The sequence below is a fragment of the Nanorana parkeri genome, unplaced genomic scaffold, assembly GCF_000935625.1.
Source record: "Nanorana parkeri isolate BGI_ZX_2015 unplaced genomic scaffold, ASM93562v1 scaffold409, whole genome shotgun sequence".
NCBI classification, from domain to species: domain Eukaryota; kingdom Metazoa; phylum Chordata; class Amphibia; order Anura; family Dicroglossidae; genus Nanorana; species Nanorana parkeri.
Genome location: NW_017306677.1, coordinates 271,102 through 281,598, shown reverse-complemented (window position 1 = coordinate 281,598; position 10,497 = coordinate 271,102). Strand labels below are relative to the sequence as shown.

The following is a 10,497-nucleotide window of genomic DNA, read 5'->3' as shown; positions in this document are numbered from 1 at the left end:
CACTTTTCGCCCGGGGCCCGCGCCCCTGCTGCCCCCCCGGTTGTTACGCCACTGATATAGACTACAGCATTCTGCAACATTCATGACACATAAACAAGGGGTGGGGAAGGGTTAGTGGTAAAGGCACGGCTTACCATAATGGTTCATGGGTAGAACATGTTTATTCTTGGGAGTTCACCTCCATGGTGCAGTAGGGGTATATCGTGGTGCTTACATGGTATGATACAAACTATTGCATGCGTTGTGTGGGTTGCTAATATGGTCACCTGATGACCATGGATTACATTTGATAAAACTACTGTTGAATCAATGTACAATGTACTCAGATTTGTTCCTTTTCATTTTGATTGGACAAAATAAGGCTTTGACTTTATTTGTTAACCTACGCATTTCTTGCTTTGCAGTGCTACACAATGGCTTTGTTTCACTGCTCCATCTCACAATACAAGTCTATGAGCTAGCTGTCTTGAAATCAGTGTGTTCCCTGTTTTGATGGTAGTTAAAGCTCCCTCCAGTGGCTTTTCTACAAGTTTCTCCATTTGATCCAAAAATATGGAAGAACAGACTTGGCAATATGTGGCAATCATTTATAAAATAGTGTAATGTAAACATCGTAATAACCAAAAATATATCCACAAGTGTGCATTAGGTAAAACCTACCTGACACCACAATGTGCAGCAGTAACAACCCATTCATCACTGACCAGTGATCCACCGCAGAAATGAAAACCGGTGCTGTCCTAAAACAGGAAGGCAGGAAATTATATACCCTTATCTTTAATATATTTTCCTAAATAAACAAACCTTAAAAGATGGGTAAGGCTAATAGCTGAGTGACTATTCTAGGGCGCTAGCACACTAGGGTAATTACAATAAAATTAAAACAAATAGGCATTCAGCTATACAGTACAGTACATACCCAGTTTATGTGTCGGGAGCAGACCAGAAACACAGCTGTAAACATTTTTGTAAATAAATGAAATCTTTTTAGATGCCCTTTCTATTCTATTAGTCCCAGTGTAGCCAGTCTCTATCCAGCTTGAAATGGCACACAATATGTAGCAAATGCCATGTTTGTCTCAGGTTATCTACAGGTATGGAAATGCTCAGGTAAAAGTGTAATTGTCCTGGGTTGGCTGCACTAAAAGTCTCTCATAGTGGAAAAAAAATTTGTGGGGGTAAGGCTTCAGACCATTTTAACAGATGGCCACAAAGGGCAATAGTTGATGATGCATCAAAAATGAAAGCCAACATATAGACTTGTTGGATTTAAGGCTAGTAGTTAATGTTAAAAAGGCAATCATCCCTAAGCCCCATTGGTCACCTTAGAAGATCAAAGTTGAACCATGCCTCCTATTAAAATCCATCTGTGTTGCAGCATCTAATTATAGGTGCATCCAAACATACCTTTAATCCTACTATTGAAGCCTACCTTACATAGCTTCCTATAATGGGGTGACAATGCTGCTGCACTGCCTCTTAATTTAGAGCAGTGTTGTCACCTTCATGTAGCACATGTACTTGCATTATAGTGGGATCAGAAGACTTAACAAGGGGGGGTGGCTATCAGCATCACAGCTTATTCATAAGCCCGTAGCCTGTCAGCTCCTGGCCACTCCTAGTCCTGCCCACTGTTATCTGGATGGACAGCACTGCCTTTGCTGCTGAAACCGTCCCACTGTGAGCTGCAGCACCAGGGATGGGGAGCATGTCAGGCACAAATGATGGAGGATTTGGCCCAGTCACTGATGGTAAATCAAGTTTTTTTATTTTTTCCTTTCTGAAGCTTGTAGATCACATAGTACGTGGATTTGGGACTGGTTTAGGCTGTCACACAGGTGCCTTTAGAGATACTTATGAGCAGTTTTGATAAAAATTAGGTTAAATAGGAATTAAATGAACTCTACCTGAAACAATAAACAAAGACAAAAAGATCCAACCTTTTCTCACAGTCCTATGGATCCAATAACTCAGCATACACAGCATAATTTGCATGAACTAAAAACCCCATGGTTGTGTTAAGATATAAATGCAAATCTGAATTATATATACGTGCACCCTGTTTTTAGCATTGCCCTGGCTGTTTTGCGTTTTAAAATGGCCCTGGTTCAAATTACAATTGGAGAGCAATCTTACCTGTAAGGAGACTTGCCATGGCCAGGATCCTGGAATGGCCTCCTCACCATTCACAATTCTGGAATATCCAGTGAGGACAGGCTGGATGGCAGGCGTACCACATCCTACAAGACAAAACATGAAAATGTCATAGTATAATATTTCTACATGGTGTGAAGGGATTCAATCAGTGGCAGAACAATCCCAGGCGGCCGCTATGGGGCCTGGAGCACAAAGGGGCCCATCCAGGGCACCCCCTTGGTGCTGTGTGGGCCGCATGGGTCCCTATGGCATCTCAGGCTGCTGGCTGTCACTGGCGGCTGTGAGAAGGAACACACCGCTGTTCAGATCACTGACAACCTGTCAGTGATCTGTGCAGCGGCGCGTTCCTCCTCACAGCTGCTGCTGAGTCAGTGACAGCCAGTAGCTACGAAGGAGGCCATGCGCACTAGCTCCATCTGCTGTACATCTTCTACTGGCAGTCACCAGATGTGACATGCCCTGTCGGAGAGCTCGACAAGTTGGAGCCTTCGATAGAACACCGGCATCAGCAGCGAAGGAGGAGGCGGGGCCCGGTGATGGAGGAGGTGGGGCCAGGGGATGGAGGAGGTGGGGCCTAGCAACGGAGGAGGAGGAGGGGGTGAGCGATCAAGGCTGACAGGTAAGAGGGTTTGACCAGCCCACCTGAGACCCTGCAGAGCCCACCATATAAAGTATATGGTGGGCTCTGCAGGGTCACTCTCAGGTGGGTTGTTTGGGAAAGCAGTTGTGAGCTGTGTGCCTGTGCCAGATATGCAAAGTACATTACCCCATGGCTACCAATCTATTTTACTATTTGACTTTATTGTAGAAAGAGGAGTTAAAGATTAATTCTAATTGAGCTCCATGAAGGTGTACTTTAATGAAACCTTGGATTCATGGAATACAACAGTAATGTTAAACACACTGGAGTATTCTAGACAACATACATGTTTATTTGTAAAAAGGTAGAAGCTTGAAATAGTTATAATTAATCATTTCAAGAATTTTCATGGAAACTCTGATATCTGAGAAGTGAATTGCTGAAAGTAGATTTTACATAAAATTCACTCTTTAATCCATCACATTTTCTGTACACCAGAGTATCCAATATTACTTTAAAGAGAGCAATGCCAAAGTCCCCATGGATTGCTTCATTATGGATCCTATAAAGAAAAATGTATGTATTGAGAGCTTTATTTAAAAATGAATTAAAAGGAGATCTCTACCAAGAATACTGGATTTGCCATCCACCTAGAATTTTTGGTTCATTCCATTTGGTCTATTCCACCTAGAATACTGGATTTTGCAGCTATGAAACAGGGGAGTAGAAGACCATGGCCACAGGTGGATTGCCAACAGGTCCCTTAAGTTTCCAAGAATAATGCTTTGTCTTCACATATTAGTAAAATCATTCACAACAGATTAAGAACAATTTGGGACAACTAACAGCATGTCCCTAAATTTGACTTATTTTGTATAAGCGAGCTCCTTCACTTAAAGATAGGTTGGTTAAGCTAGATATAGGGGGTTGGAAATATGATAGACAACGTAGATTTTGTAAGAAGAAAGTTGCCACATCGTTCCAGGGTTAATAATGTTTTGAAGGGTAGCAAAATATGCCATTGGCATATATATATAGGTGTGTGTGTGTGTTATACACGACTTAACATAAAAAAGTAGTGAGTATAATATGCTGCATTAGCACATTTCAGTATTAAAGTGTCTAACTTCGAAACAATTCTTTATCATAAAGAAATAGGTGACATACAATGAAATTAAAGCCTTAATATAAAACTTACCATAAGTAGCACTTACAAGTGCTATAAATGACAGGAGACCGAATAGTGCCATTTTCTTACAGTAAAGATCTGTGAGACCCTTTGATTTGTTAGCAACCCTTTTATACAAATGGCAGTCCAATCAAATCATGCCCAGTTATCTAAGGGCTGGGAATCATTGAGGGGAAAGTAACATTTGGTTATCACCAGAACCTTGAGAAGAACATTTGGCAGCTACATGGTGTATTAAATCATAGTCAAGACAGACTTGTATCAGGATGAATAAGTAATTAATTCAGCTTTTATAACAAGTTGTGAGAGCAACACAGATGTCATATATTCAAGTCTAAAGAGACAGCACCTCTGAATTACTGAGCTATGAAACAATAATAGAAATGTATGAAATTCAAGCTATGCATTGCAATACATAGTATGCATAATCCTAAGTATGCAGCTGGGAAGGGCTAAATTACATGGGCAAAGCTACAGGTTCACTTTAAAGTGGACCTGAACTCATTAAGTGAAGATTTGCTATGTTATTATTATTATTATTATTATTATTATACATTTATATAAAGCCAACAGTTTGTGCAGTGATTTACAAAGTGGAGGAAGCTAAAGAGCAGGAGGTCTTGGGAGAAGCAGAGAGGACGGTTTGGGTCATATTGTGAGATGAGGGTGGTGATGTAGTTTGATGGCTTTGTATGTTGTTGTTTTTATTTAAAATGTTATTCATTTGGCAAGTGGGAGCCCGTGGAGATATTGGCAGAGAGGGGTGGCGGACACTGAACGGTTGGTAAGGTGTTATGGTTATAGTCATAGTTGGTAAGGTTCTCTATGTATAGGAAACATCTGAAACATTTTTTTACCTCTTTTGACTTGAATCATCATGAAAAAAAAGAAGTGTACTTCTTGGTATATAAGTGTACCTAGGCACTCATGTGCATACAGCTTCATAACTGTATATCTGCGGTGTGAGATCTAAATCACTACTGTCTGTGACTAAAAGTCTCAGGAGATATTGAGTAAGATTTGTTGATGTCATTAGTGTGCTGATCTCTGTTCTCCTTGCTTCAGAGAAAGCTGTAACTAATGACCTGCAATGCAAAGATCTCCCTGCTTATGGTTCATTCCCTCTGTGGATCTGTATTTTCTCCACCTCTCCTGCTGCTTCTTGATCATTACCCCACCAATCATCATATCACTGGTTATGGTGAGGGAGCTCTGACATAATGTCACGATCTGGATCAGGCTCTGAGTCCAGTAGCTGAAACAGCAGGCAAAGTCATAGTCAAACAGGCCGGGTTCGGTACACAAACAGACGGTAGTAGTATTGGAGTAGGCAAAAGCGTAGTCAGAGATCAAGCTGAGGTCGATAGCCAAAGGTATCAGGTATGAAGCGGAAGACGATGAGAGTAGTCGGTGAATCAGCAGCCAAAGGTCGGTACACGGGTAGCAGTATGAACGGATTGTATCACAGGAGGAGCAAGGAAGCAAGATATTGGCAGGAGCCCAATCATCTGGCAAACAGGAAGTTCAAGGAGTTCAGAGTACAGCAGAAACTAGGTTTAACTGAGGATTACACAGGAGATCAGGCAATGAGCTATGCAAGGTTCTAAGGTGGCTGAGCAGGTAGAACCACTGCCAGCCACAGTGGGGGCCCTGGGTTCAAATCAGGTTCCTTGGTACCTCAAGAGGAAAAGTCTTGCCTTTGATGAGATAGTCATCACCACAGAGACATGGTGCAGAACAAGGCATGGTAAGATAGTAATGGAAAAAAGGTCAGCTGCATTGAACCTATATAGGCAATATGAATGCTTTTTCTGCACACAACTGCCACAATTCATCTTTAATAGCAGTTAGCACATGGCAAAAATGGGTGTAATTTTGTGGTAACACAATTGTATATTCTGTAATAAGCATTGTGCTGCTTGGGTTCTCTCTACAGACTTGTCTACCCATGTGCTTTAAATGTTCCTACCTTTCCTTCCAACCCATACTAGTAAGCAGAATTTTTCTTCCACCTCCTTTGTTTTAAAGGCAAAATATGGCAGTTTTTGGTTAATTATAATTGTATAAAACTGATGTTTTTAATATTTTTTTCTTTACCTAAATAACATAATTATTTTACAAATTAAACTTTATTGTACCATGTTTTTACACTGTGTTTGCTGAACATAATACTAAAGACCAACACTGGCTACTTTTTCACTGCTTCCACTTATTAGGATCTGTATGGCAAGTCCCTCCTGTGACACATTCAGCTGTGTGCTTATGTTGTGTATAGACTTGAATATTAGGATCATCACCCGTTTGGGAAATCAAATGCTGTATTTGTCCACATCCTAACTTAACAGTAAGCCAACTAGTGTTACACTTTACTTCTCAGTATTTCACTTACCCCAGTTACACAGTTTCTTTTGCAGGCTAGCTGGTAAGTGTGCTGGAAATTTTTTTATTTTGGTATATGAAATAATACATCCCTGGGATCCCTTTAGATGTGCGTGCTGCCCACTAGGTGCTGGCTAATTTAGCAGTTTTTAGCTGACTTTTGCTGATCGGTTGACTGGATGTAGGAATGCCAGGGATGTGTTTTTACATAAAGGCAAGGAACAAAATGATCAATCTCGGAGAAAGCTAACAGCTGTGAAGGGGGCCAACAACAGAACATATCAGGGGGAGAACTAGTTTATGAATGATGGAGGTCGTTCAGACAGGAAATTGAGGCAATTAGTTAATGTGCTGCCAGGAAACATTCTGATAGGAAGCAGAGTGAAAGACAGATGAGTCATCACTGTACTGCTTCCTCTTTTACTGCCCAGCCAGTGGGTCCAGCATGACTTGGGCTCAGAGGAGGTGGGTTGAATGATGCCAAAGTTAAAATTTAATGAAATGATTAAATGCTTTAAGTCAACAAGCCTGACTATAGCTATTGCTTTTTAGTCTTACTAAATCACCTCCACTGTTTACAATACCTTTGGTCACTACTACACACTGCCCGATATTAAAAAATTCTGGTCAGTCCACTGGTGACATAATTCTGAAAATCCTGACCCATATAAAAAAGGCAAGACACGGCCAGTAATGTCACTGAAAAGTATTGGCATGTAGATGATTGACGGTGATATGCACCTTTGCTATATCCATATTTTGTAAAAGCATGTTATGTGCTTTTTGTGAAAACAAAACATTGCTTTTTCACATTTGTTACATAGTATTTTCTGTGGGTTTGTTTATAAAAGTCGGAAAAGGGAGCTGAATCACATTGTATGCTTTGTATCTCTTTTATGAGGCACAAAATGAGCCTGTACCACTGAAAACATCAGCCTATGTGCCCCCGTAAGAACTCCAATGTAAAGATTATTACTTTACAGAGTTGTAGTATACCCAAGAAAAGAAAAGGAAACATTTGATGAAACGCCCTTATTTTAGTGTTCATGTTGATGGCTTGGTTCAGTACTTTCTTACGTGAAACAAGTATGAGTATCAGTACTTCTGATTTCTGGCTGCATTCACTCAGAAGCAAGTATAGCCAGACGATTTACAGGCTTTTTATGCCACGTTTTTACAAGCGTTTTTCAAGTTTTTATGAACTACTTGTAGTACAGATGCAGAATCGAGCATTTTTGGCCCCACAGACTATTAAATGGAAGCACTTGAAAAATGCACGTTATCGCGCTTTTTTAAGAGTTTTTCAGATGCTCCCATTACATTTTATAACGGCAAAATGCTTGATTCTGCCGAAAAAGAAGCTCATTTACTTTTTGGACTGATGGGTGTTTTGCTATATACACTTGAGCACTCAGCGCCATCGAAGATAAGAGGATTTTTGAGCATTTTGCAGCTGTGAGCTTAACATGCTCAGATGTGAATGGGGCCTTTTTTCACATGCTGTGCGCTTGTTATGTATCATTGACTAAATACTTATTTCCTATCCCCCCCCCTCCATCTAGTGGCCGTAATGCGGTATTACATTACATTTGACCTGACAAGAAAATATATTAAGTACATTCGTTTTTGCATCTATGAGCACAGAACAAATGTTTACCGAGATCTGCAGGGCAATTTTCTATATATAGACCCCTAATTGTGTTACTAGCAGAATCGCCAATCGTTCCTACGCGCTGTAAAACGCTCAACATGTGAAAACCAATAATTGCCTATGGGCATGGTTCCCACCTGGCCCTACGCCCAAAGAAGTACAGGAGCTTCTTTGGGGCATTTTTCAGCGCGTTTCCATTGGTATTCCCGAGTGTGGATCGGGGTTAACAAAGAGGTAACCCCGAGCTACACTTGGGAATACAGCGTACAGGTCTTGACTTGTCCGCGATCTCCGCTGTGTCCTCCGGCGGCTGCCAACTTCCAGGTTCCGTCCCTTGCGAGCGGCCGCGTCGCAGGGGGTCGGAGCCGGCGGGAAGTTTAAAAGTGGAGAAAAAAAATTGTAATTTTTTTTTTTTTAAATAGAGAAAATAAGTTTAAAATTTTAAATCATACAGCCAGTGAAACGTGCGTTTCACTGAACGGAAAAAAACATGCTAAAAAACGTGCTGCAAAACGAGCTGAAAAAATACGCTCAGGTGTGAACCCAGCCTTAAGATGCCCATACGCTGTACGATTATCGTACGAGAATCGCGGGAAATCCCGCGATCGTACGATAATCGCCAAGTGTATGGAAGGCTTGCGACCGTTTCTACTGTACGGTCACACGTCTTCTGTCGAACAAATGGCCTGCTTGATCAACAACTGCCAAACGGGCAGATGTGCGCACGCGCACACTGCCCGTTTGCAGTCATCAGAAGCCCGCTCCTCATTGCAGTCATCGCAAGCCCGCCCCTCAGGGAGGCGGGCTTGCGATGATTGCAAGTATGATCTGCCTGTCCAAGATGGGCAGATCGTACAAGCTTTTAATTAGCTTACAACCATCGCAAGACTTGCGATGGTTGTAAGGTGTATGGGCACCTTTAGACAGAGTCATCTACTGTGTGTGATATGTCTTTCAGCCTGTTACATTCATGGTAAGTGTAGGTGGAAATGTAGAAGGAGCACAGGTCACAAGACAGCACCTCTTAGTAGATACAAAACTTACATATTTGTATGTATTGGGATGTTTTGTATATTGCAGCATTATCAGCATTTCCATGAAGGGAAAGTCAGTGAACACACAAAAGCTGCCATGCTCATACAGTGACATAACTACATGGGAAGAGCCATGTGCTCATACACTCCTTTCCAAGTCTTTTTCCATTTGTAAGGGGCCTTGAGGTTTGGTTTAGGTGGTGTTCAGAGTGCACTTTGTTCTGTTTGATTTGAGATCTGTTAGCCAAATGGCTGTCATTGTTATAGATTAATTATTAAAGCTTCAGAAAGCCTAAAAGGGTTTTGTCAAGTGAGAATTGTTTTTTAAGCCTTACCTTTTGAGAATGTCAGTTCCCTGGCTGTTATGCCGAGGCTTTGGCCTCATTGAGTCACTGGCAAAGAACAAATATGGAAAATATTGTATGAGCACATGGCTCTTCCCATGTAGTTATCTGAACCAATATTTGGAGCATATAAATGTAAACATTGATACTACTGGAATTTTAGTGGTCACATTTATACACTTATTCCCTTCAGCAGTCTCTAGAGTTGTATCTCCTATAGCTAACATGTATTTTTTCCTATGCTCCTCAGCTCAGTCCTAAGGAATAAAGGGCCCTGGTGCAAGATTTTTTTGGGCCCCCCCCCCACCAAAAAAACCCGGCTTTCACTTTCTCTCCACCCCACTGGGACACCGAGCAGCGCCCAGCGGGGAGGAAAGAAAGCAGGGATGCGTTGCTGTAGCGGCAGAAAAATGGCACTTTATGTTTGGCCGATATGTTTTGGCGTCCGATATATCGGAGCATCCCTAATATATACAGCAATGCAGAATGGCACGGGCTATAGAGGACTACATATCCCAGCAATACTTTATATAACAGTAGCATTTCTGTATAAAGTACTGCTGAGATTTGTAGTCCTCTATAGGAGGCCATTCTGCATTGCTTCAACAGTACTTTATACAACATTAGGCTACAAATAATAATTATTTTAATTAATTATTTACCCTTACATCTTCTGTCATCAGCTGTTTCCTGTGTGTGTTCTGTTTGCTGGGTCCTCACTGCCGTCCGAGGCCCCATGATGTGCCTGCAGGGCCATCTTCAGGGCCATCTGCAGTCCCTCCTTGTTCCGCGGCTCCCTCCTCACAGCAGCTGTCGGGCCCCATACTATCTCAGCCAGCAGACGGGCCCCGCCATTTCAGCGCGTCGCGGGCGGCAGTGGCGTATCCAGAGTTGTGGGTGCCCGGGGGCAGAACAAAATTTTGCGCGCCCCACAACCATTAAATCACCACCTCAGCGCAAACATACAGATCAATCAACAAATAGGTAGATGTAATTGTACATTAGCGACAGCAGTAATGAAAAACAGTATATCGAATTACAACATTACAATCAATCCATGGGACTCTTGGCTAGGACAGTAGGTGGAATGAAGTATGAAGTAAAGGGACTAGGACTATGAGAATGGTTAGAGAGATGGGACTAGTACTAGTAGAAGAAATCAT

At 41.8% G+C, this 10,497-nt stretch overlaps 1 protein-coding gene across 1 annotated transcript in view; it reads right to left on the bottom strand.

The window, feature by feature from the left end:
- Positions 1–4,241, bottom strand: part of LOC108789591 (chymotrypsinogen 2-like) — a 9,099-nt gene extending 4,858 nt beyond the window's left edge. The window contains exons 1-3 of the mRNA XM_018559648.1: positions 3,936–4,241; positions 2,137–2,240; positions 661–740 (exon numbers count right to left, since the gene is read on the bottom strand). Of these exons, the coding sequence (XP_018415150.1) occupies positions 661–740; positions 2,137–2,240; positions 3,936–3,987 (236 nt within the window). The 5' untranslated portion in view covers positions 3,988–4,241. The remainder of the gene's footprint in view (positions 1–660; positions 741–2,136; positions 2,241–3,935) is intronic.
- Positions 4,242–10,497: the final 6,256 nt, after the last annotated feature.